Below are 27,618 nucleotides of genomic sequence, written 5' to 3'. Positions count from 1 at the left end.
GTATATTAACACTTAATTTTATCAGCTCTCTCATACTTATACTAAATATTTCTGACAGTAAACAATATTTCGTAGGATAATTGGAAAAATAAACAAAAATGGCTCATCAACAACCGAGATTCAGCGTCCGTCAGAGGCGTTTTGGCTTGATGCCTCGTATACCCTTTGTTCCGCCAATGCCAGGAAGTCAGAATCATAATCGCTTTCAAGCTCCCCCAGCACAGAATCCTCCAGTTGAGAAAAGAAAGCTTCCCCCGAGGGCACAGAATGAGAATAGAGGTGGGAAGAAAAAGAAGAATCAGCCTAATGAAAAGCTGGACAAGATGCATAAGGATTTAAAGGAGATCCTCAGCAAGGTTCAGAATGACAATGGCATCATTGCTTTGATGAAATATATCCAACCAACTCAGCAGGAGACCTACGAGATTCTGGACAAAGTAACAGATGATCTTAGAAGTGTTCTCTTGCGATGCTTCCCATACTTTGACATTCATCCCTTTGGGTCAGCTGTAACGGGATTGCTCCTCAAAGGTAAGTCTCATACTTATATTGTTAAAGAAGAAGACTCTTTCATGAAAATTCTCGACAGAAATAAATTTTAAGAAAATTTTATTCTATTCGGGTTAAAAATTTTTATTGTCATCTTTTAAAAATACAGCGCGTACCATTAGGGGAGGGTGGGGCAGTTAACGACGGAGCAGTTTCAATTTTTGCATATTCTTATCCCTTTGAAAGGAATGGGATAGAACCATTATGTTATTGAAGAGATAACTGATACCCATGTTCATAAAAATAATTAATTTCGTGACGCTTCTCGTTTGAGTTCTGTAATTGATTTTATAAAACTGCATCAAAATGAAACTTTTTGTAATGTTTTATTTTCAACAATTTCTGAACTATTGAACTTATCTATCGAAGTAACATAATTGTATTAAATTGCCAGTGGTTTTATGATTATTATAAGACACTCAGCGTTGAATAAATTCTAAGACTGTTCTAACAATTTTCATTTGAGTTCCGAAAATTCCTGAGGGGCAGTTTCATGCAAGCACACGGAGAAGTTTCCAGTGTCTAACAAATTACTTTTTTAATCAAAATTAACTTAAAATGATCATTTAAAAACTTTTGTAGCTGTTTTTGTCGATAAAGTTCGAAAAGTAGTATTTCCTAAAAGTTCATTAAAAAAAATAATCTTTCAGTGTTTTTTAAGTGCTTAAAAATTATGAATTTAATTGTTATATTTTCATAGTGTTTTTAGCAAGATATTGTAAATTTTTTTTTAGTATTATAAAAATTCAAGACTTTAAAATACTATTATAAAACTCTTATACTAAAAAGGACATGTTCTAAGGCGATATAATGATCCAACAATGTTAGCTTAGCACTACAAAAGACATTTCTTTCGTACAAAAATTTAAAGAAAATTGCTCAATTAATGAGAAATAGGCTTGGAAATCTTTGGCGATATTTTATTTTCTCTGTATGATCAATTAGTGTTAAAATTCTGTTATAAAGTTATTGTTCGATTATATTTTTAGGTTGTAGAGTCTTAGAAGACTTCAAAATAGTAATTTTAATCAATTCTGGTATCGCAAGTTTCGTATAAACACGTTTTATCTTTCTCAAAAATTGCCTCATATTTATCTTGAAATTGCCCCGCAATGGGGGACTTTCACACATTTTGCCTTTCAAGTGAAATTAATTTCTCCACAATAGACTAATGAAATTAAAGGATTATTGTTATTATTTTTATTAACCCTAAACCCAACTGTAATTCACAGAATATACAAAGCTTTACTTCTGTTGATCATTTTTTTGCAAAATGGTCCCAAAATCCATTTTGCAATTTAGGGGTGAAACTGCCCCACCCTCCCCTAAGCACAGAAGTCCTAAGTTTGAAATGCAATATTTTTAATTCATATTGATATTTTTTGTTACTTCCTTTTCGGGAGGGTTGTGTGGAACCTTGAAAACTAGTTTATCATCTTTGTTTTCTTTAAATCAGTTCCTAAAATATTGAAAAATTAATAAAAATATGGACATTGCTTTGGGTAGTATTCCGGCCACTTTGAGTGAAATTCCGGCCACCTTTTTTCTGACCACCTTTTGTAACGCAACGGATAGAAAATTTCAAAACGTCATACGGAATGAGTTTAATATTTAGTTTAATACGTTTATATGACCCACAAGTCCTGAGATCTTCCGTGTAATTTGTCCTGAAGACCTGAAGAGTAGCATTTCAAATTTACGCGCAGATTCCCGTAGCAATTTGCCCTTCCTGAACTCTTCCAAGTCCTTTTCTACATCATCTTTTTCATAGAAGCGATGATTTTTTTCTCTGGACATTGTAGAACTCAGAAATTAAAAAAAAAGACACAAAATGAATAAGAAATTTAGGAAAGCAAAAGATGTTGCCGGAATAGGAAACACTACCTCACAGGAGATACGCTCACAAAGTATATACTTTTTTACGCGAAATACAGGATCCAGCTGGGAAATTTTACCCGAAATTTAAAGATTGATTCACTATTAACTCTTTCGTCTCCTTTGGGACTCTGGGTACCCATGGAAAAAAGAATTTTTTTGGACTATTTAGAATCGATAAAAATCCGATTTTTGTGGATGATTACAAACTATAAGGATGTCCATATCTAGGATATTTTTTTGTAGGATCCCAATTAACTCCTGAGCTAAGATATCTTGGTTAAAAATCGTGAATTTTCGATTTTCTGCTTCCTTGCAGATATTGCGACTTTTTTCATATTTCTAGACCCGAATAAGGAAAAACCTCTCGGGGCCAATAAGTATGATAACTAACAATTATTACAGATTACATAAATTCGAAAAACAATTTTTTCTTAAATTTTCAAAAAACTTGTTCAAACTTGATGGGAATTCTCGTCCGCAAGAATCTAGAGGTCAAATGTAAGGTTATCCCGCCAATGTCCGCCATTTGCTTTTTGACACCAACCTTGTAAGAAAATTCCAAGCGGGAGCGAAATTTTTGTCAATATGGCCGATAATTTTGACATTTGGCAGCGAGGGAGATTGCTTTCGGGGAAGTTTTTCCTATTCTTCCAGATTTTGGTGAATTCTGATTGTCCAGGAAGTGTTTTTTGGCTCTTGAGAAAGCTTAATGTGTCTGCAATACCATCCTGTTGAGAGAAATGTGTGTTAAAGTGTTTTTGTGTGAAATATTTTGAGGAATATGTTAGCAAGCAGGAGCTGGGTGTCCTTTTCAGCACTTCCTGGACATCCCACAAGATACTGGTCAATAATTCTTCTTGTTTTAGTGATCAACATTGTAAAAGAGTCATTTGACACGCAAAAATAATTCACAAAATTGATATTATTGGCTTTTGGAAAATTGAAGTTTGTCCAAGTTTCTATCTTTTGCGTTCTTTAGGGGACGAGAGTTCCCATGAGTTTTCCAATTTCCCAGAGGCGGAGAAAATTCTTTCTCTACAAAAGTATCATATTTGACCACTAAGACTTACAATAAACTGAGTTTTACTGAAATTCGTTCGCTGGATATGTTGTGGTCCGGAAAGAGTTAAGCAAATTCTCAATTACCGTGTTACATTATCTCATACTCGGTGGAACTAGGTGAAAATAGTATAAGAAAATTAAATAAATAAAACGAAAATGCGATAAACGGTGTGCAAAAAAAACTGTAGGATTTTTTTGCTACAGTTTTTTTGCTCACCGTTTATCGCATTTTCGTTTTATTTCTCCAATTTTCTTATATTCTTTTCACCTAGTACCACCGAGAATGAGATAATGTAACATGGTAATTGAGAATTTGCGTAAAAATTACAATGAAAATGCGTAAATCAACGAAATACGGTGAGGGCTTTGACGGTGACGGTGAGAATTTTACTGTCAATGTGATTCTGCCCTAAAAATGATGAATTTAATTGTTATATTTTCATAGTGTTTTCAGCAAGATATTGTATTTTTTTTTAGTATAAAAATTCAAGACTTTAAAATACTATTATAAAACTGTTATACTAAAAAGGACATGTTCTAAGGCGATATAATGATCCAACAATGTTAGCTTAGCACTACAAAAGACATTTCGTACAAAAATTTAAAGAAAATTGCTCAATTAATGAGAAATTGGCTTGGAAATCTTTGGCGATATTTTATTTTCTCTGTATGATCAATTAGTGTTAAAATTCTGTTATAAATTTCTTGTTCGATTATACTTTTAGGTTTTAGAGTCTTAGAAAACTTCAAAATAGTAATTTTAATCAATTCTGGTATCGCAAGTTTCGTATAAACACGTTTTATCTTTCTCAAAAATTGCCTCATATTTATCTTGAAATTGCCCCGCAATGGGGGACTTTCACACATTTTGCCTTTAAAGTGAAATTAATTTCTCAACAATAGACTAATGAAATTAAAGGATTATTGTTATTATTTTTATTAACCCTAAACCCAACTGTAATTCACAGAATATACAAAGCTTTACTTCTTTTTATCATTTTTTTGCAAAATAGTCCCAAAATCCATTTTGCAATTTAGGGGTGAAACTGCCCCACCCTCCCCTAAGCACAGAAGTCCTAAGTTTGAAATGCAATATTTTTAATTCATATTGATATTTTTTGTTACTTCCTTTTCGGGAGGGTTGTGTGGAACCTTGAAAACTAGTTTATCATCTTTGTTTTCTTTAAATCAGTTCCTAAAATATTGAAAAATTAATAAAAATATGGACATTGCTTTGGGTAGTATTCCGGCCACTTTGAGTGAAATACCGGCCACCTTTTTTCTGACCACCTTTTGTAACGCAACGGATAGAAAATGTCAAAACGTCAAATGGAACGAGTTTAATATTTAGTTTAATACGTTTATATGACCCACAAGCCGTGAGATCTTCCGTGTAATTTGTCCTGAAGACCTGAAGAGTAGCATCTCAAATTTACGCGCAGATTCCTGTAGCAATTTGCCCTTCCTGAACTCTTCCAAGGCCTTTTCCACATCATCATTTTCATAGAAGCGATGGTTTTTTTCTCTGGACATTGTAGAACTCAGAAATTAAAAAAAAAAAAAACAAAATGAATAAGAAATTTAGGAAAGCAAAAGATGTTGCCGGAATAGGAAACACTACATCACCGGAGAGACGATCACAAAGTATACACTTATTACACGAAATACAGAATCCAACTGGGAAATTTTACCCGAAATTTAAAGATTGATTCACTATTAAGATAAACAGAAACAATTTTTAATGAAAACTAATCAATTTTCATGAAAAACACCGAAGGAAAACCTTTTGCACTTCACCCCAAATCGTAAGACTGCTAGAAACACAATCGATCTGTTACATTTTTTGTAAGGCTCTTTCCACATTGAGTTTTTTTACAACGCAATTTAAATTCAAATTATAACCTAAAATTTAACGGTCTTTGTGTTAATACATCCTAAAATGAATAAATATTTAAAAGCAAAATGAATTCATTGACTATTCGAAGATAACATACATAATTTTAATTAATTTTTTTGCATGGCCGAAATTACACTCAAAGTGGCCGAAATTAGAAGCTGGGCGAAATTTGACACACTTCTCCTATATACGCTCAAAAACGTGTAAAAAAATTAAAATTTAAGAAAGATGTTGCGTTGTCAAAAAATAATTATAAATTAAAAATTTTATTATAAATAAAACGAAAACAGAAAAAAATTTGAGTTCTGCAGAGTGACCTTATGGTAATGGTACGCAATGGAATAAGTTTGATTATAATTTATGTGGTTTCGAAAGGAAAAAAAAATCATTCCTTAGAGGATTCATCACTTGAAATTTATTACGCTCAATTCTTGTGTTAGTTTTCCCTTCGAGAGCTGTAATTTTTAATAAGACCATAATCCTTGGAGTCCCTTGGGAGATCCTGTCACGATATAACAAAGATCGCAAAATCCATAGCTATAAAACTAGAAGATTGGAATATCCTTCCTCTTTGTGTGCATTTCGAAGCGATTAAAATGAAAATCTGATAAATTCAGCTCAATAATAAAATAAATTTCTCTGTTGTGCATTTTTCTTAACTCAATGGCGTTGGTATTGGTGGCACATTAAACACGGAAATTAAAAGAAAAAAAAAGAAGGAAAGTTTCATGTAGTAGGTAGAAAAATTTATTGTTCAGTCTCTTCGACTTGCTTGCTGTGCTTTCTCACTGGCTTACGCCTCGAGGGAACCGATCCGGGTGCCCTTGTGGATGCTGGCTTTGGATTTTCAAGTTCATCCAGTTGAGCATCGGTGAGGCGGTCTTTATACCAATCAGCACTGCAAAACAAAATATTCGCATTAATTGTGCAGGAAATGCTCTTTTAGAGCACAGGCACCGTCAACTCACCATTCAGGGACCTTTCGCACCCATTCGCATCGTTTCTGGGTATCATCGAATACCTGCCCAATTTTGCATCCATTGCGACGGGGAACTTCTCCATTGATGCATACGTAGAAGTACTGACAGTCGTCAGGATCGGCATATCTGGGATGGGTTTGAGCCACGCTTTCGTCGACTTTGGGGCAACTGAATTGGAAGACATCTTCGCTGGAACAGCCAGCTTTCTGGGCCTCATCTGGCCATGTGCAAATGCCAGTCTTTGGATTAAATACCAAACCTGCTGGGCAGGTAATCATGTTGAACTTCCCATCCACACAGTAGTAGAATTTGTCACAGACACCCTTGTCCTCATGACTGAAATATCCGTGGAGTCGGGGGCAGTGTAGGGTAGGCTTTGGGGTTTCTGATGAAAAAAAAAAACAAAACACAACAATATAATTTTTCAGTGAAAAAGGTGTTTCTCCTGCTCGAAAAACAAGTTTGAAGATGCCAAGCAACACTATTAAGAAAAAAAAAGAAAGTATATCTATTTTAAATTACTTAAAGCGAATACAAACATGTTAATTTGCTATAAAATTTCTTGATTAGATTTCTTAAGTAAATTGCACCTGGAAATAATTGATACACACGCCTTTTTCAGGAGCTATAATTTACTATATTACCACATTTGAAATTGCTAAGATTGATGGAAAATGATTTTCTGTCTATCATGCTAAAAGTTTTCGTAACGCGTTCTAAATAAACAACCCCAGATGAAAATAGACCACGCCCCTTATAAAATTTCTAATCATTATGCCCAGCGCACAATAACTTTTGTTTGTAAACATGTTTTGAAAAGTTCGTATTCGAGAGAGCGAGATGACAAGATCTCTGTTTCATTCACTCTCATTTAAATGTCAAAAACATGTTTATAAAACAAAAGTTATTGTGCTTTGGTCATTAGAAACTGCATTTTTCTTAAATCAAAATGTTTTGAACTTGATTTTTAGCTTAGAATTTTTTTTCAATATAACCTATAACAAGAAATGTGACGGTTTAATATAAAAAGGGATGGTGACTCGTGACTTAGATGCTATGCTTAGTACTTTCGCATCATTTACCTTTTACCGGTTCTCAACCGATTTTAACTGATTCATAAATCACTGAAAACGGGATACACTGAGAGAAATCCAAAAAAGTTAAAATAACACTCCGGAAATGTTAATTTTACCCAGCAGTATTGATCCGAAATAGATGTAAATATTAACCTTTTTAGGTGTATTGGGGGTTAAAGTTACCCTTTTTTCATGTTGATTTCACCCTCAAAAGGTGTAAAATTAACATTAAAAATTGTTGATATATTTTTACACCTAAAAAGTGTTAAAGTTATGAGGAAAAAAAGTTATTCGCACCCTCTTTTTTCTCAGTGTATGGAAACTTCGTAGGGGAGGGTGGGGCAGTTTCACCCCTAAATTGCAAATTGGATTTTGCGACCATTTTGCAAAAAGATGATAAACAGAAGTAAAACTTTGTATATCCTGTGAATTACAGTTGGGTTTAGGGTTAATAAAAATAATAACAATCATCCTTTAATTTCATTAGTCTATTGTGGAGAAATTCATTTCACTTGAAAGGCAGAATGTGTGAAAGTCCCCCATTGCGGGGCAATTTCAAGATAAATATGAGGCAATTTTTGAGAAAGATAAAACGTGTTTATAGGAAATTTGCGATACCAGAATTGATTAAAATTACTATTTTGAAGTCTTCTAAGACTCTAAAACCTAAAAATATAATCGAACAAGTACTTTATAACAGAATTTGAACACTAATTAATCATACAGAGAAAATAAAATATCGCTAAAGATTTCCAAGCCTATTTCTCATTAATTGAGCAGTTTTCTTTGAATTTTTATACGAATGAAATGTCTTTTATAGTGCTAAGCTAATTCTGTACATTGTTGGATCATTATATCGCTTTAGAACATGTCCTTTTTAGTATAACAGTTTTATAATAGTGTTTTAAAGTCTTGAATTTTTATAATACTAAAAAAAATACAATATCTTGCTGAAAACATTCTGAAAATATATTATAACAATTAAATTCATCATTTTTAAGCACTTAAAAAACACTGAAAGATTATTTTTTTTTAATTTTTATTATAAACTTTTAGGAAATACTACTTTCCATAATTTCGAACTTTATCGACAAAACCGCTACAAAACGTTTTCAATGATCATTTTAAGTTAATTTTAATTAAAAAAGTAAATTGTTAGACACTGGAAACTTCTCCGTGTGCTTGTATGAAACTGCCCCTCACGAACTTTCGGAACTCAAATGAAAATTGTCAGAACCGTCTTAGATTTCATTCAACGTTAAATGCCTTATAATAATCATAAAACCACTGGTAATTTAATACAATTATGTTACTTCGATAGATAAGTTCAATAGTTTAGAAATTGTTGAAAATAAGACATTACAAAAAGTTTCATTTTGATGCAGTTTTATAAAATCAATTTCAGAATTTAAACGAGAAGCGTCACGAAATTAATTATTTTTATGAATATGGGTATCAGTTATCTCTTCAATAACATAAAGGTTTTATCCCATTCCTTTCAAAGGGATAAGAATAATATCCAAAAATTGAAACTGCCCCGTCGTTAACTGCCCCACCCTCCCCTATTATACATTTCGTATTTTATTTATTTATTTTTATTTATTTATTTTTAATTTCTTTTATTATTTTATTGGTTGATATGTTTATGTAAAATGTATGACAGACGAAATGTACTAGAATACGAAGTTTCCGCAATACGAAATGTGCAATTCGAACATGTAATATACGAAACCTAAAATACGAAGTTTCCGCAAACCACTCAAAACATTGCCCAAAATACCTTAAGATTAATATAATTGAATTTCGGATAAAACTAGTTATCGGTTTATTACTGGTTCAGAATCAATTGGAATGGATTCAGACTTGCTAGAAATTTCACGACCTTTCCAAAGAGCCCAAATATGATACCATTCGGTTGAGAATAACGTTTTCTAGAGCTTGTTTAACCTTTGATTTAGAAAAAAAAACGTTATTAGGAATGATTCAACGGGATTTTCGTCTTGTTGGATTTAACGAAAAAAAATGACTTAAAAAACCTTAATAAATATCGTTGCAAATCTTATAAGCCGTAATTCTTACGGCTAATGCAATGGTAAACTTATTTGAAATCTTTATTAAAATTTATTTTTTATTAAAATCTTTATTTATTCAAAGTAATCATCTTCCTTCCCTATTCATTGAAATTTTTATCATCCTGGTACAATTTTTTTTTTTCAAAAAATATACGCAAAGGGGTGGCAAAGCGTCCCAGGCTTTGCGAAATGCTCGAACTCGTGACTTAGATGCTATACCTCAAAAGTATTTTCGTATCATTTACCGTTTACCGGTACTCAACCAATTTGAATCGATTCATAAATCATTCAATAGATTCTACAAAATACTTTAAAGAGTAATAAAAATTATATTCGAACAAAAATGACTTATCGGTAAATAACCGGTTCGTTACCGGTTCACAATCGATTTGAACAGACTTATAAATCACTCAAAAAAATATTTCCCAAGATACACCTCAGGAGTAATTTAATTAAATTTCGTTTAAAAATAGTTTATCGGTTATGAACCAGTTCATTACCGATTAAAAACCGATTGGAACCGGTTCAGATTTATAGGAAATTCCAAGACCTTTCCAACGAGTCCAAACATGACCCCATTCTCTTGATAAATGCGCTCTCTAGTGTATTTTTAACCTTTAACCTTGAAAAACCGTTATTAGGAATAATTCAAAGATATTTTCGTATATGGACGAAATGTCCGCCTGAGTAATCTCTAAAATATATTCAAAAATGAAAAAATCGCATAAGAATCGATAATTCTTAAAAAAAAATTAGAGACAACTGTTGGGTTCCTCTCAATTTTAAGATAAATTTTTAAGTGTTAAATTTTTAAATCGATTTTAAATTTAAATATAAGATTTAAAAAGGTTGATTCGTATTCTCCGATAATCTATAATTTTAAAATGCCAAATTTTTTTAAGGTCTTTGTGGCCTCTACACACTAGAAGCAATTTTCGTCAAAAATTCCTTTAAAAAATACATTTTTGTCTTGAAAGGACATTTTTTAAAGAATTTTTTACAAAAATTGCTTCTAGTGTGTGGACGCATTTATAGACAGAACACAACAAACTACACAATAACATGGCTGCAATGGAAATGCCTAAAATATTCAAGTTTTGTTAAATTTTAAACCTGGTCTTGAAGACCTTTTAAACCTTCAATCAGGGGCCCATCAAACCTAATAAAAAGTGAAGATATTTTTCATTTTTCCTTGTAAAAATTTTGTAGATATTGTACCGCGACTTAAACAAATTTGCTCGTAGTTCTTGTATTATTTCGGCGAGCATTAAGAAAAATGTATTTTTAGATAGCTTTTAATGCATGATTTCGAAATATATCAGACTGATAGGTCAATTCTCCTTAGGAAAAAACTTGCCAACAGTTTTCAGTGCCTCTATGCAAAAACGTATGGAAAAATGAAATGTCGAGAGGCCCCTGCCTTCAATAAATACCGAAAATTTTTAGGCAAGATTGGAATAGATAAAGATATTAGTCTTTAATTTACTGAGAGAAATCCGAAAAAGTTAAAATAACATCCCGGAAATGTTTATTTTACCTTGCAGTATTGATCCAAAATCGGTGTAAATATTACCCTTTTTAGGCGCATTAAGGGTTAAAGTTACCCTTTTTCCTGTTAATTTTACCCTTCAAAAGGTGTAAAATTGACATTGAAAAATGTTGATATATTTTTACACATAAAAAGTGTTAAAGTTATGAGGAAAAAAAAGTTAATCGCACCCTCGTTTTTTTCTCAGTCTTCAAATTCATAAGTCTTTAATTTTGAAACTAATTATTTAATATTAAACTTGAAATTTTCTTTATTTCACTAGTTTTTAAGTGCTTTTTATAAATAATTCCTGTTCATAAATGGATACTGTTCGAATTGAACTAATCAAATCTCAAGTAGTGACTGGATTTGAGGCTTCCAATTATTTCTTGAATAAAAAGTCCTAATATCTTGTCCGTATAGTGTGTAGAGTAAGAAAAAATATTAATAATAAAAGTACGAAAGAAATTTATGAGTTAACTAGTGGATTCAAAATTCTTCTTAAAAAGTAACATGCAAGACGGAAACGAGATTTATTAACAGAATGTACGGTAAATTACGAAAAGTTTTACAATAATTAAATAAATATTTGACATAAATTACTTTCCATGATTGCTTAAAGATTTGACTGTTTGTAAGCTCTAACCAATCAAAAAACGCAATAGAATATATTTTATGGGATATTTAATTACATGCGGCTTAATAGCTCAATTGCATTTTCTCAATCACGGAATATATTTCTTTATTCAATAAAAATTAAATCTTTTTCCGTTCATTTAGTTTTGAATAAATTTAGTAATTGTTTAGGGATTGTGTTTGAGACTTAAGTGTTTTAAATTGACCTAATCGTGTACCGATTTGCTGGTACTGTATTGTCAGGTAGTTTTTGGATAAAACGTCTAGGGTTGGGCACCTTTGAAATTGGACTTATTTCCTCTTATTTTTAAAATGAATTGAGGCCTATCATCATGCAATATAGCTTCACAAGTTGTTTATGGAGCTAAATTATCTCATAGTGAGGTAAAGTTTTATTTGAAAAGAAGAAAAAAACCCAATATTAAAGCTGCCCCATTTCAAAGGTGTCCCATTTCATCTTATAAGAAGTTTTAGGTGAAGGTTGTGAAAATTCAGCTGAGTTTTAGCATCGAATATAGTATCGTGTGAAAAAAAAACAATAAAAATGATCCTTGGTTTTCTTATTATTGTCCCTTCAGATTAGAAAATTAACACTATTCGTGAGTACACTGAGAGAAATCCGAAAAAGTTAAAATAACACTCCGGAAATGTTAATTTTACCCTGCAGTATTGATCCGAAATCGGTGTAAATATTTTGCTTTTTAGGTGTATTTTTAGGAGTTAAAGTTGCCCTTTTTCGTGTTATTTTTACTCTTCATAAGGTGTAAAATGAACATTAAAAAATGTTGATATATTTTTACACCTAAAAAGTGTCAAAATTATGAGGAAAAAAAGTTAATCGCACCCCCATTTTTTTCTCAGTGTAACTCTGGATAGTAGTTTTAAATATATGTATTTTAACTTTAAAAATAAATGACTCAATATGAAATTTTCGGGGGGGGGGGGGTATTACATATGTGTTGAGGACTCCAAAAATAATACGTATGCTCTACGGCTACGGCTAGCCGTAAAACTCGAGTAAATTTCATTCGATTGACTTGAAATTTTCAGAGTAGCTACTCAGATAGATGATCTATAGAAGTACATAGGGTCAAATGAACACCTCTTCGACAGGGAACCCCTATTGACACTTTCGTCAAAATTTTGAAATTGTTTTAGTGTATAATCTAGTAAAATGTAAGTACACTGAGAAAAAACGGGGGTATGATTAACTTTTCTTCCTCATAACTTTAACACTTTTTAGGTGTAAAAATATATTAACATTTGTTAATGTTAATTTTACACCTTTTTAAGAGTAAAAATAACATGAAAAAAGGTAAATTTTACCCATAATACACCTAAAATGCATAATATTTGCAACGATTTCGGATCTATACTGCAGGGTAAAATTAACATTTCCGGAATGTTATTTTAACTTTTTCGGATTTCTCTAAGTGTAATATGGCGTTTTTCATTAATCTACGTTTTTCGATAAGAATAAGTGTTCTAATTTCATATTCCAAATGGTACAGAGTAGAGTGTCAATAGGTCCCAACACGAGTTCTTAAAGTGACAATAGGTGTTCCTTTCACCCCGTGCGGATATTTATTAATTTTTGTAATTTTAGCAGTTATTTGAACTAAAAAATTTTTTTTGATCTAACCATTAGACATTGTTTATAGTGGCTCCGGCACAACTTTTAGATCAGGAAAATTTCATAAAGTCAAAATTCACATCCTTCTCTTTCTTATAAGCTTTCATATGTCTATCCTACTCTTTCGCACTCTTCTTCTCCTTCTTTTGATCATCACAACAAATTAAATTTAGTTCAATCCAACTTTGAGACTGAAAGAGTAGGATAGATTTATGCAAATAGTCATAAAGACATAAAAAATGTGATTGTTAATCAGTTTTGATAATCGTGGGTTCTTCTTTGGAGATTCTATCTAAGCAGCTATCCTGAAAATTTCAAGTCAATCGAATATAAATTACTAGAGTTGTTACTGCTAGACGTGGAGTACCTAAATAATTACATAATTAGGGGGAACTGGGGCAGTAGTAAACTGGGGTAGTTGTAAACACTGTGATTTTTTCATTAATTTTAAGACTCTAGAGGATAAAACCCATAAGTATTCATAGATACCATGGGGATGTATGTCCACAGAAGAATTGGTCAATAAAATCCTAATACTTTAAAAATAAAAATCATTTTTCCCGAAAATGTTGATATTTCAATTATTTTGGTCATTTGGATTTCCACTTGGAAATTAAAAACTGTGTAGAATAATCGAAATGTAGCAATACCAGTTCTTTCCTACATCTTTTAGGATTATATTTATGGATTTACTAGACAAATTGAGATTCTCATTATTTCAAAAGAATTAATAATTGGTCAGAAAACAGCATTTGGGGTAGATGTAACCAGGCAATTTTAATTTCACGAAATGAGTAGGTAAAAGAGCGGGAAATTGACCTTCATGCGAAATATCTACAATTCATAGATTACGAAAAAATTGGTGGTGCTGTGTTCAATAAAAAATCACATGATGTCAAAATATGGGGAAAATCCATTGAAAAATGTCTTTGATATGCATGCTTTTAGTTTTTTTGCTATTTTAATTATTCTTTGTAAAAAGTGTCGTGATTTTTTGAAAAATATACAGTCTTTATACATCTCTTAAGTAATTAAAATAATCGAAAGTGGTGCAAAGTTAATTTCAAGGGTGGGAAAAAAGGTGTTTACATCCTCCCCAGAAAGTCGTTACTTCTACCCCAGGTATTTTGTGAAAAGAGAAAAATGCACAGGGACACAAATTTTATTTTTATGGAAAACTCAATTGTTTTCCAGCATCCGCATTACCCTCGACGAATTGCCTATACCCAAGGGTAAAACATGAGCTAAGAAATATTTTCCAAAAAATCACGGTGTCCTTGGAAAATCACGTCAAATTCGCATCTATCGAAAATGGTTACATGTGCCCCAGTCTCCCCTACCCACAGTCCTCGCACTGCAGCGCTGTCATTTTATATTCAAAATTTAAATAAAAAATATTTTTTGTTCTTCACGACATTCTAAAAATTTCATTTACAAAATCACAAAAAATTCATGAAAAAACCGCTAATTTTAGGCGTTCAATAACTCCTTTAAGTGAATATAAAGTGTCTTATGAATAGAATTAAAATTTCCTCAATCCTCAGAAATCCTCAATCTCAATGGTTACACAGAAAAATTTTTTTTTGTAAAAATGTTCGTAGGGTGGAGTCTACACTTATGGATGCTATACACTTATGGACATCGTGAAAAAATCTTGAGTTTTTACGTAAAACAGATTTCGAAAAGTTATAAAATTATTAGTTTATGATCTGAGTAACACTTTTTTTGATTTTTCGAAATCTGTTTAGTGTAATAACTTAAGATTTTTGCGTTGTCCATAAGTGTATATAACATCCATAAGTGTAGATTCCACCCTAAATGTTTGTGAATTCCTATGGGGGAGTTACTAAATGCTCGTGAATCGTATAATCCACAAACAAGTTCGTAAAAGTTTGTACGTTTTTCACAAACATTGTTCGTAACATGATCATTTAACGAACATTTTTTGTACTTTTACAAACATTTGTTCTTGAATGTTTGTAAACACACAAAAAATGTTCGTATAATTTTGTCAGTTGTTCGTAAATGTTCGTAAAATGTTTGACAGGAAAACAAACATTTACGAACAAATGAAAAAAAAATTACGAACATTTTTTGTGTGTTTACGAATATTTACGAACAAATGTTTGTAAAAGTACAAAAAATACTCGTCAAGTGATCATGTTACGAAAAATGTTTGTGAAAAAAGTACAAACTTTTACGAACATGTTTGTGGGTTATACGATTTACAAGCATTTCGTAACTCCCCCATAGGAATTCACAAACATTTACCAACATTTTTACAAAATATTTTTTTCTGTGTATAGAAACTGATGTTTCACCATGTGACTAAAAGTCTGAAGGAGGCGTTTAATTTTATTTTGTATATTTCAATTTAAAAAAAATCTTTACTTACGCAACTTTGGACGTTGACTACAATCGATGTTAAAGGGTAAGTCACATTTTTCCTGATCAGGACTAAAGTCATTGAATACCATGCCATCTGGGCATAGTTTCTCTGTTATGGCTCCATCACTGTCACAAAACCAATCAATTTAATAAATATTTCAATTTGATGGAAATAAAAGTACAAAAGACTTACTTGCACTCGTAGTATTTGTCACATTGTTCAGCATCAGCAAAAAATCCAAAAGGTTCTGGGCATTGATCAGTTGTTCCATCATCATCATAAACTTCCTGAGGTGCTGCCTTAGTTGGTGGTGGAGGTTTTCGCGGTGCTGGCCTTCGGGCTGGAGCTTGGGCCAGAGATAATCCTAAAAAACAAAAAAAAATAACCGTAAAAGATTAATAAAAATCTGAGAATTTTTCTGTAAAATCATCAACGTTATGCTACAATAGTCATTATGTGGTTGTTGCATGAAAAACCATGAAGAATGTCAATATTTGCATATTAATTTCTTCTTCACCAGTTTAACCAGTTTTGTATTTCAATCTTCCTTCCTTCACTTTTTCTTCGAACAATATAATATAATCAATTCCTTCACAACTTCTTTTTCACTGAAGGTCACACTCAATCACTTTCATTTGTTTCATGTTCATGAAGAATTTTTTTATGCTCATTGCAAATACTTTGTGAATTGTCTCATTTTTGCTCACTGCATTCTTGTAATTTTCATTTTAGTATTTCTGTTTCTTCGTCTTTTTCGCGAAATATTTGAACGGCAATTTGGATGAGTGATGCAGAAACTCTATTATATGCTCAAAACTTTCACTTTTGTCCACACCGAATGAGGTGTGAACAATTTTAACAAATTGTTGAGTGAATTTAATATTCAAATGATTGCAAGATCACCAGGAAAGTACGTGAAATTCCTTTGGACATGAAGTATTCCGGACTTTTTTTTCTGTGAAGGACACTCACCTAAAAGGAGGGCGATAGTGAGGAATGTGAAGCTATTCGGTGTAGTCATCGTGGATATTAACTCACAACTGACTCTGATCGTAGCAAGATTCACGAAGTAAAGCTCTTAAGATTTTCTTTGGATACTTCATTCCACTTCCCCAGGTGTCTGTTGATTGTGGTGGGAATAAGAAGTGTTAAAGAGGCTTGGGAGGAGTGTTATTGGCAATGATTCTTTTGCTAACCATTTCTTTTTTTTTTTGTTCAAAAGGGTATAAACATTTTACTGTTCTAACCTCTCTGTGAGAGCAGTAGCAGTCCCTCAAAAATTTCGACGCCCTGGGACCTATTTTTTTCAACATATTTTCGCGTATCAGTCAATTTTTAATCGTGTTACTGTTTGTTAATCAGACCCTCTCTGATCCTTCTATCCGTTCGTCCGAGCGACCGTCAGTAATTCTAGAGACAAAACGGTTAGAGATAGCGTAATGAGACTTTCAAGGGATCCTTCATAAATTACCTCAAGGAAAAATAACGCTCTGACCCTTAAGAATATTTCAACACGTGCACCACAAAAATCATACTTTCTATGTTTAATTATTTACTGTTCGAATTGAAAGAAAGCGCAGTTATATAATTGGCTTTTCAACACCGTCCTGGAGGGGAATTCTGTAACGCTCTGGCAATGCCATATGACAAATTGGGTTAGAATTTCGAATCTTAGGAGAGCTTTTTCGAAAATGCGATTCTGTAGCCGTGACATTGCCATTTCAACTCATGTGGCATTGTCAGAAGTCATATATTTGATATTTCTGGCAATTCAAATGATAATGAATTTTGTTAAACAAATCAATCAAGACACACTGTATTTTCATAAAATCATCAAGTAAAGGGATTTCATTAAAAATTCAATGAATTGCATTTTCGAACTCATATGATATGACAAAATAAAAGCTCGAATGGCATTGTCAGGTTTCGAACTCACGCGTGACAATGCCACGAAAATTACAGAATTCCCCTACTAGATTTTAAACGAAAAGATATCAATTTCCGGTCTTTGGTGACCTCCTTAAAAAAAAACATTATCTCCAGATCCAGACGTTTTTCTCTTCTATTTACTCACATCCCTTCCAAAACCATATTTTCTTTTTGGTTTTTCTTAAAATTGGCCCAAACATTTTCAATGATTTTCGGTTATGTTTCAGAAGTAGTCGAGGATGAACATTTCGTCCATACATACGTCAGACAAGAAAATTTGCTATTTCGAATTATTGAAGGTCAAAGTTCAATCACTTGGAGGGCTCATTTTTCAACCGATTTGTTTAATTTTGGATTTTTTGGAAGGGTATTGAAATTTCGAATCCGTCTGCATCGGTATTTTATCAGTAATGAATCGGTTAAGTACTGTTGAATGATTTTTCTGATATTTTTTTTTACTTGACTTTAAGTTTGTTCCCGAGCTAGAGGTCACGTGGTAAGAGATATCGACTTCCGATCTTCGATGACTTCTCCATAAGGGGACATTATTTCGGCGCGTCTTTGTCTTTTTTCCCCTCATCTCCCTACATCTCCTACAAAACCATATGTTTTTGCTTTTACTCAAAATTGGCCCAAGTTTTTCAATGATTTTCGGATAGGTTTTGGAGGTATCCCAGGTGAACATTTCGTCCGTACGGAATGCGCGAAAAATTCGCGATTTTGAATTACTGAAAGTCAAAATTCAACTATTTTAGAGAGCTCATTTTTCAACAGATTTGGTTAAATTTGGATTGTTTGGAAAGGTATTGAAATTTCGAATCCGTCTACATCGGTCTTTATCGGTAGTGTATTGGTCAAGTAAATTGGTTTTTATTTGTGCGTAGAAAAGTAACTAATGTCCATAATATTCTAACATAACAAATTTTCTAATTCAGAATTTATTTCTGATTTGTAAATCAGTCTAATAGGTAATAAAACAGTATACACTGAGAGAAATCCGAAAAAGTTAAAATAACATTCCGGAAATGTTAATTTTACCCTGCATTATTGATCCGAAATCGGTGTAAATATTATGCTTTTTAGGTGTATTAGGGGTTAAAGTTACCCTTTTTATGTTAATTTTACACTTCAAAAGGTGTAAAATTAACATTAAAAAGTGTTGATATATTTTTAGACCTGAAAAGTGTTAAAGTTACGAGGAAAAAAAGTTAATCGCACCCTCTTTTTTCCAGTGGATGCTTTGCCATCCCTTTTCAAAATTAATATAGTGTCATCAGTAGTCTCACTGGAATAAAAATAGCTTTTTTCCAAAAAGTATGTGAAACAGCTTATAACATTTTATTTTATAAATGTGGAAAAAAATGAAAATCTTAATATTCAGCGCGAAAAGTGTTAGGAAATGTTTGTCTTTTTTTAATTGGCACCTAAACGAAATAACATAATGAAGAACGGATGATTTTTTTTAGTTTACTAGACTATTTATATCCTACGTTAAATTATTTCACTAATGTTTTTGCTTAAATTTTAAATTTTATATATGAAATTTTATCGTATTAGCTCATAAACTCTCTTGACGATCTTTTGAGTGGTTTATAAATCGGTTCAAATCTATTGTGAACTGGTAAACTTAAAAATAAACTACTCAATGGGCAGAACTTTGTAAAATGCTCGAAATCATGAACACTATTCCATTATGAATTTAACCACTAAAGAACACGTCTTGCGATTTTTGCATCTTATGGTATGTTTTTAGAAAATAACCTATTCGTTCATAATAAAAATTACCTTCTGTTACTATTACATAATAAAAAAATACTTCCTGTAATACTAAAGAACATGTTTTTAACCAATTTGGGAAACTTTAGGTTTGCAAAAATGTAGAAATATTTTGGAATCCCTGCCAAATTTGAACCGATTTAAACCAGTCACAAACAAGTAATAAACCGGTTAATAATAATATATAATTAATTTTTTAGTGTTAATTCATTTGTATCAGTCCTGATACTTACAGATTGAGCAACTTTTGTGCGTTTTATTGACTAATTTATATATCGGTTCAAATCGGTTATGATTTAATAAACATTTTCTAAATGCTCATACTAGTCAGGACTATTTTTTATGCCCTAGAAACACTACGACTTTCGAAAAACGGCTTAAAGTAATTATAATCAGAATATGATTTGACTAACTAAGCCGTTTCTCGGCTTAAGTCGAAAGATGGATTAGTCAGAAACTGATGTAATTATAATCTGTGATGCAATTCTTACGCCGTCACATTGCTATCCCGCCAAAATTTTCCCGATTTTGCGAAATAGAAATATACATCATACACAGAGTCTTCACTCTGTATGAGTGGGCACGGATAAAGAGTGTGGCGCTTTCAAAGGGATGGCATGTGTAGTAGTGCACAAAAAGCGGAATAATGGCTGTTATTTTGAATATCCCGCGAATTTTATCTCGCGAGCTCCTGGAGGTCGTGAGATGGCAAAATAGATGCATTTTAAGTGAAAATTTCACGATTTAGTGCTCAAAATTTTTTGTTAAAATTGGTTCTATTAATTTTATGTAATATATAATTACATAAATTTAATGTCCACGAGGAAAAATTGAAATAATTATTATCGATGAATATTTTGGGGTTTCTTGGTGTCTCCAGAACCCACAAAGATACTTATGGTCCATCACTTCAACATTCTAAAATATCTTAATGTGAAAATTCTCAAGAAATGGGTAAAAGTGTTTAATGAAATGCATGTTATTTCAATAACGAGTAGGATGGTGTTGTCCAGAAACGATATGTCAAAAAAAAATTCAAAGAAGATTTTCCTAGAACTACATTTTTAAAATAATTTATTTTTAATTTTAATTTTTTCTATAATTTTCTTCATTTTCTTCATAAATCCCTGAATATCCTTCGAATCCCCGAAAAGGATTGCGCAAGACTACTTGTCTTTTTCACGAAAATATTCTCGAAAAAAGAGCTAAGTTCTCTGAAGATCATAAACACGGAGAACTTAAGGGTAAGGGACCGGTGTAACAATTTATTAACAACAATAATCTGATGGTCGTTGAATGGAACATTTCAGCCCAGAATAAAAAAAAACATTTCTTCTTAGAGCTTTTTCGGTTTCCTGCGGACCTTCTTCGCGGGTCGAAAATGTCAGGTTTCTGGGATTTTGTCTTTCTTGGGGGCCAAAGAGATGTCTTCATTGGGTACATGGGTTCTGAGTCACACACTTCACGAACAATTTTACAGCGATATTTTACTTTTTACAAATAAGATTAATAATTACTACACAAGTTAAACAAAATGAAATAAAAATCTTTCTTGGCTACTAACTAAGTTTTGCTTAACTGATTTAGTAACTTATTTGTAAAAAGTAAAATATCGCCGTAAAATTGTTCGTGGAGTGTGTGATTCAGGACCCATGTACCGCATGTACCCAATGAAGATATCCCTTTGGCCCTAAGAAAGACAAATCCCCAGAAACCTGACATTTTCGACCAATGAAAAAGGTGCACTGCGCAGGCCACCGAAATCTCTAGGAAGAAAAGATTTATAATCCAAAGACAAAATATTCATATTTTAATAGATTATTTTGTTCAGTTTTACGATGATGTTAACATTACCTCTTCCTTCCCATCCTATGATATTCAGTGGCCCCAGCTTTTTCTTCAAGGAAATATTTTCGCGAAGGACACAAGTTGTCCTATACAGCCTTATTTATAAGTTTGAAGAATATTCAAGGATTTATGAGGAAAATCTAGAAAATTACAGGAAAAATTAAATGATAGGAAATTAGTTTGTTCTAGGGAATTTTTCCTTGAATTCTCCTGCAAAAATCATTTCTGGATTCTGGACACCAACGTTCTGTAATGTACAATTATTGAGATAAAGGGACAGATAACCCTAACCGGCTTATGTAGGTGAGATTCATAACGTGAGCTAACTCGGAGTGCATGCAAATTCGATTTGGAGCTGAAGTTGGGAGACGCCATTCAGTTATCTTGAATCAAATTCGTGAAATTATGCAAATTTTGTATTTAAACCAAAATATCAAGGATTTGGATGAACTGACAGAAAAGTGATATATGGGTGAAATGTAGACCAGAATGTACTCTATAATTTTTCTATAGAACATGAACTCATCGATTACTCAGAAGCCAAGATAAGCGAGGTTTTTTGTTTCTTAACTCGTTTTTTCATCCAGAGTTCCCCAAGTAGTCATTTGTTGAACTTCAACTATATCAAAGAATTGTTGTATTTTGCGGGACTTTCCATTTAAACCCCTATTTTAAGTGTCTTGGTGGAGTAGAGGCAGTCAAATTGGCATCTGAGTGATTTCAAAGCGTTATTATTGGAAAAATCAATTTTTTCACACTTAAACGGCAAAATCGGAGTGATAGCGTAGTCTGATCAAAAAATGATGTATGGACGAAATGTAGAGACAAACGTGGTCTACAATTATGTTAAAGTAATCATCAAAATCGGTTCAGCGACAGTCGAGATAATTGAGGTTATGTGATATTGAAATTGGTTTTTCGACTGTGGCGCCCCTGGTGTTGGTCCCACGAAGTTCAAATATTCTAGAAAGTTGTAGCATTTGGTGAGATCTTTCGTATAAGCCCTCATTCATCAAAATCGGTCACATAGAACCGGAGATATGATTTTTTGAATTTCGTGAACTTTGACCCCTCATATCTCCGGTTCTATTGAAACCACAGCGCGCATACGCACCATTTTGGAAACGTCCTAGACTGGACTACAACATACTAAAATTTCATTAACTTGCACAATGCCGTTTTTGAGAAAAGTGACTTTGAATTTCGATTAATTTTGACGCTATCACAGCGCCACCTGTGGTGACTTTTTGAACTTCCATCTGAAAGTGCTCATCGAGACGAAACCAAAAAGGTAAAATTTAGGTCGCTACGTTAATTAGAACCGGAGATAGAGGCCGGTCAATGTTCGAACTTTGACCCCTTATAGCTCGGGTCAGGGGTTTTAGATCGACTTAAGGTTTTTTTTGTTTGATAGGTATAATCAACGGATACAACATACTAAAATTTCAGCCCGATGCACAATGGAATTTTTGAGTTATTTAACTTTTAAGATTTAAAAATTTTCTTTTTAATAATAGCGCCCCTAGCGGTGGTTTTATGAACTTGCGATGTTAGAAGGGGAAGTGGCATTTCACGAGAGCTTTCCAAAAAGCCCTCACTTTTTAAATTCTGACAATTAGAACCGGAGTTATGGCCATTTTAAGAAATTTTTTTTGGACCCCTATAGCTCGGGTCAGGGGGGTCGGGGGACCTTAAGTTTGGTATTGATGGAAAGCTCTAAGGCCCAGCTATAACATACTAAAATTTGAACCCGCTCGATGCCATAGGGACGGAGCTATTGAGAAAACAAAAAAAGGGGGGTCTTCAAAATGGAGGAAGGAAAGGTGGGGGGTGGGGGGTCAATGCACCAAGTTGCAATTTTCACCCGATATATAACCTTTGCCGAAAACCGCAAGTCGATATCTTTTTTAGTTTAGGAGCTATTAGGCTCCAAAGAGCGGCCGGCCGGCCGGCCGGCCGGCCGGCCGGGAACGTAAAATAGCCACATATATATTCGTGATCAGGAAGTGCTGAAACACATTTTGGCCAAGTTTGAGGTCGATCGGACGACATGAAATTTTGTTAGGATTATAGTAGGTGAGATTGTTAAGAATCTCACCTAATACGAGTTTAAACAAGCAAGTTTATTAATTTCTTGAGAATTTTTACCTAAAGATATCTCAGAAATTTGACGTGATATTCCTCCATAAATGTCTTGGGAGAACATGTTCATGAAACACCAAAAGGAAAACAAAAGTACTCATCCACTTGCCTCCCCCACAAGAAAGGATTTCATTTTATTGCACTGTGCTTTAGAAAAATACTTTAGGTATTATAGTTCATAACGAAGTTGTTTATTAAATGCCCAAGGCATTAATAAATTCATATGGAAAAATCATTTAAAAAAATTATTTTGTTGCCTTGGACCACACTTGTAACAAAGAAATTAAAATTTGAGTAATTTGATGAAGCCGTCTATGTAACGGAAATGATTTTGAAAATATCCCGCAATTAAAGAGTGAACGAGAGAGTGCGAGCGAGAGCAATGGCATGATTGAGAAATGACAGTTTCATTGAACAAGCGTTGAATTTCACGGATTTTTCTCTAGTTTTTCGCGAATTTAATGTTTTAGTAAATCAAATTACAATAATTTTCATCTCATAAAGGGTGTTTCTGTATTTAAATGTGAATAATTTGCTCAAAAGTGCACAAAATATGAGCTGAAGCGGCTTCACACACACAACCACCATTCCGAAAAATCTGGATAAATTTCGTGACGGCCATCGGAATTGGGGGACTGATCATTATTTTGATAATAATTGCGTTGAGTCGTCTCTCGGCTAAAGTCGTAAGTGTGTCTAGGGCATTATGTCTTTATAATTTAGTTAAAACAATCCAAAGTAAGTTGGGATATAGCATAGCATATAATATAATATAATATAATATAATCGTCACGAGAATACGAGAAGTCCACAGAGTCGTTACTGCTTGCTAATTCGTTTACGTCTTTTTTTTTGTCTTTTTTGTTGTTTTTTTTTATTATTTTTATTACTGTGGGGATTATGAAGATGATTGGGTCCAGGGGCGTAACGACGGAGAGGGGCAGGGGTACATTGCCTCCCCCCCACCCCTAACCTACCTCTGCCCCCCTGGGAAGGCCAATCTCTGTTTCAAAATTTGCTTAAATTGTCCTGTTCTTCTCTAAAATTAAAACTTGGTAAAATATTGCCACATTTTTGTGACAAATTAAGAAAAACGTACTAGTTATTTGATATTCATGTATTGATCTTTAAAAATATACTATTTTTCAAGTTTCAAAGTAATATATCAATAAAAATTATAAGTTTATGAATTCGAGAGCGCCTTTGTAAAATATATCCAAAACAAAACTTTTTCAAATTTGCCTCAATGGTTAAAGACTTCTTTTAAATGTAAAGGCCTCTACACATTATTGGGAGTAATTTTCGTCAAAAATCGCATTTTTGACAGAATTTTTCTATCTACAACACTGCAGGCACTTTCCTTCAAAAACGCATTTTTTAAGGAAAAAAATATTTAGAGTTCATAAGAAGCAATTTTCGTCGAAAGCTGTTTTCTTAACAGATTTTTTGTACATTTCTTCCTGGAGGATATACCGTCAATTTCTTAAAATAAAACAATTTTTGACGTAAATTACTGTCAGTGTAGATACCTTAAGAAACAGTTTTTTAGCTGATCGATTTTCTTTTAAAACCATTCAAAGAAATATTTATTAAACGGTAAAGTAAGAAAGCATATTGTTTTACAATTCCACGACAAAATTTTTGAATGAAGATTGATTTTTTTAATTAAATAAAAAATTATACAAATGGTAATTTTTATTTAATATTTTAGTTCATATCTAGTAAAAATTTTGATAATATTTAATTTTTCAGAGCAATTCGATCTGTCAAGTATTTTTCTTCATCATCGCAACAATCAAATATCATAATTTCTGCATCTATTTACTCTTAGAAAAAATTTAATATATATTTTTTAAATGTATAAATCAAAACTCTATACAAGATTCATCAATAGATTTTAACTGTGAGTAGTACAATAAAAAATCAAGAAAAACATATTTTTGCAATTTGAAACCAGGATCAAACCTTAAACATTTATGAAGCCTCTTGTTTCGTTGTTTTTATTAAAAACGATTTTTGAAAACTTATGTCTATAATAAAAATGATTGTATTTTCGAAAATACAGAGACGAAAGCCAAAGACTGTCGAGTAATGTCCAACGCACAATAACTTTTGTTTGTAAAGATGTTTTCAAAATTTCCCATGAGAATGAGCGAGATGACTAGATTTAGATCTCACTCACTCTTATTGAAATGTCAAAAACATGTTTACTAAACAAAAGTTATTGTGAGTTGGGCATAAATTTGCATGCACTTGAGCAAACATCAAAAATTTTGAAGCACGTGATTTCAAGATTTTTTCTAGTTTTTCTTGGTTTAAGTCCTAGCCAAATGGCTTCATCGTAGCATCTATTCGTTCTTTTTTTTTCAGATAGTGACTTAGACTTTTACGTTCGCATTCCTGATCAAATGCTACAGAATCTGGAGCAAGTCCTGAAGGATGTTGAAAAGAATTTATGGCGAAGCCGCCTTTTTACAAAAATCATTAAAATCCCTCGAGCTAGAGTTCCCCTGCTCAAGTTTCTTCATACTGGCTGCAATGTCTATTGCGATGTGAACTTCACTAACTCAATGGGAATACACAGTAGTGGCTTCATACAGCACCTCATTCAATTTGACTACAGAATCTACCCTCTAATGATGGTAGTTAAATTCTGGGCCACAACTCATGAGCTCAGTGGCACTGGGAGAATCACCAATTATTGTTTGGTGATGATGGTTATCTTCTTCCTTCAGACATTGCCTGTAAATCCACTTTTGCCACCTGTGGATGTTTTCCAGCGTCATGTACCAATGTTGGAAGTTTGTGGGTGGAATGTGGCTTTCAATAGGAATCTCAAGCAACAGGTGCTGAATATGGCTCGTCTGGAGAAGCTTTTGAAAGAGTTCTTTGAATTTTTGTCCACATATGATTATGAGAATTACATGATGTGCCCACTTTTTGGGAAATCTTACAAAAAGGAGGATTTTTCGCAGGCAGTTGAGCCACCGCCAGAGTTTAAGCTTTACAGGAAGTATGTGCAGAATTTTCCTGAAGACACTTTTCCAAATCTCAAGCCACTTTGTGTCCAAGATCCCTTTGAGTTGAAAATGAACATTGGGGCGAGTTGTAGTCCAAAGCATTTGAACAAATTCATTGCTTGTGCCCATTTTGCAGCCAGTATCTTTCGGGATGCTGATTTGAATCAGGAAAATTTGTCAGAAACCCTTATGAGGTTGTTCTTTGAGAATGAATTGAAAGTTCCATTGATGAAAAATCCACAGAAGGGAACACAAAATATTACTCAATCAATGCCAGGAATTGATGCAAAGAATCTTTTAACTATAACTCTGATGCCTTCGAAATCTGAGCTGAAAATGTTGAAGGAAATTGTTCAGAAGAATAATATCAACACTATGGATGCCATAAAGGAAATTAATAAGTATTGGGTGGATTCTATGGGGAAGTTTGTGGTGTTGATGCTGAAGGAAATCTACGAAATGACGATTTCTGTGGAAAATCAGGCGGGAAATAGCAAGAATTCATCGGATTATCCTAAAGTATTTCTCAGCAGTACGGAGATTAATGTCTGGAGCGGAAGGACAAGTATTAAAACAGATCCTGCCCACCTCGTTGAAGCTGAGATAGCTGAAACAAATCGATTGAAGGAGACAATACAGCCAGCTGATCCTCTCAAATTCAGCCTAATTCTCAACACCAACAGCATGTACGAATACCTGCAAGTATCGTGTATCGATCGGCTAATGGTCAGGAATAATCTCAGGGATTTTCATAAGCATTTTGTAGAGAATGTCCGTTCATTGGTTAATGGGTATCTTCAGAATGACAGGATCAAATCCAACGCGATGGGCATCAACTCCAAAGAAGTCTAGAACAAACGCACTTGAAATACCTGAAAAAAAAAAATTTGTGAATTTTCATTCATTGACGACAAGGACCTTATAATTCAAGTTTTTGACCGTGCTGGACCTTAAACTCTGAACCTTCTTCTTGGTAAGTTATTGTAAAATCTCAAAACCTAAAAATAATTGCCGGGTTACAAATTTACCACCATGAAATATGCGGTATTTTGACGTAATTATATTTTTAAAGAAGATTATTTTGAAATTGAAATTTCAAATTACACACTTTATTTTTTTTACCTAATGTAAAAATAGTTTGGATATGCTTTATTTTTTTTGGATTAAAAATTATGCAAATGTCCTGGAGTTTGGTCAAGAAAA

General features: G+C 32.9%; 2 protein-coding genes across 3 annotated transcripts in view; one reads left to right on the top strand and one right to left on the bottom strand.

Annotated features, from left to right (window-relative positions):
* Positions 1-27,618, top strand: part of LOC129801780 (terminal uridylyltransferase Tailor-like) — a 27,962-nt gene extending 344 nt beyond the window's left edge. The window contains exons 2-3 of one of the 2 annotated variants that reach the window (XM_055847099.1): positions 59-531; positions 25,766-27,618. In XM_055847099.1, the coding sequence (XP_055703074.1) occupies positions 99-531; positions 25,766-27,267 (1,935 nt within the window). In that variant the 5' untranslated portion in view covers positions 59-98 and the 3' untranslated portion in view covers positions 27,268-27,618. The remainder of the gene's footprint in view (positions 1-58; positions 532-25,765) is intronic. The other variant, XM_055847097.1, reaches the window with a different exon arrangement.
* LOC129801798 (protein obstructor-E-like) lies at positions 6,111-16,930 on the bottom strand. Its single transcript, XM_055847136.1, has 5 exons — positions 16,673-16,930; positions 15,893-16,064; positions 15,707-15,825; positions 6,355-6,751; positions 6,111-6,284 (listed from the first exon to the last, which is right to left on the bottom strand). The coding sequence occupies exons 1-5, from the start codon at positions 16,719-16,721 to the stop codon at positions 6,134-6,136; spliced, it is 888 nt and encodes a 295-aa protein (XP_055703111.1). The 5' UTR covers positions 16,722-16,930; the 3' UTR covers positions 6,111-6,133.

The sequence above is a fragment of the Phlebotomus papatasi genome, chromosome 2 (assembly GCF_024763615.1).
Source record: "Phlebotomus papatasi isolate M1 chromosome 2, Ppap_2.1, whole genome shotgun sequence".
In the NCBI taxonomy this organism is placed as follows: Eukaryota; Metazoa; Arthropoda; class Insecta; order Diptera; family Psychodidae; genus Phlebotomus; species Phlebotomus papatasi.
This window is presented reverse-complemented; position numbering and strand designations above follow the sequence as displayed.

Bases quoted from the DNA above. Each gene is read 5' to 3' on its own strand.
- LOC129801798 (XM_055847136.1), bottom strand. From the start codon at position 16,721: ATGACTACACCGAATAGCTTCACATTCCTCACTATCGCCCTCCTTTTA. The intron at 6,752-15,706 runs GTAAGTAAAGAT...TTTTTTCATCAG, and splicing joins TAGTCAACGTCCAAAGTTGC to AAACCCCAAAGCCTACCCTA. The intron at 6,285-6,354 runs GTGAGTTGACGG...TTTGTTTTGCAG, and splicing joins GTGCGAAAGGTCCCTGAATG to TGCTGATTGGTATAAAGACC.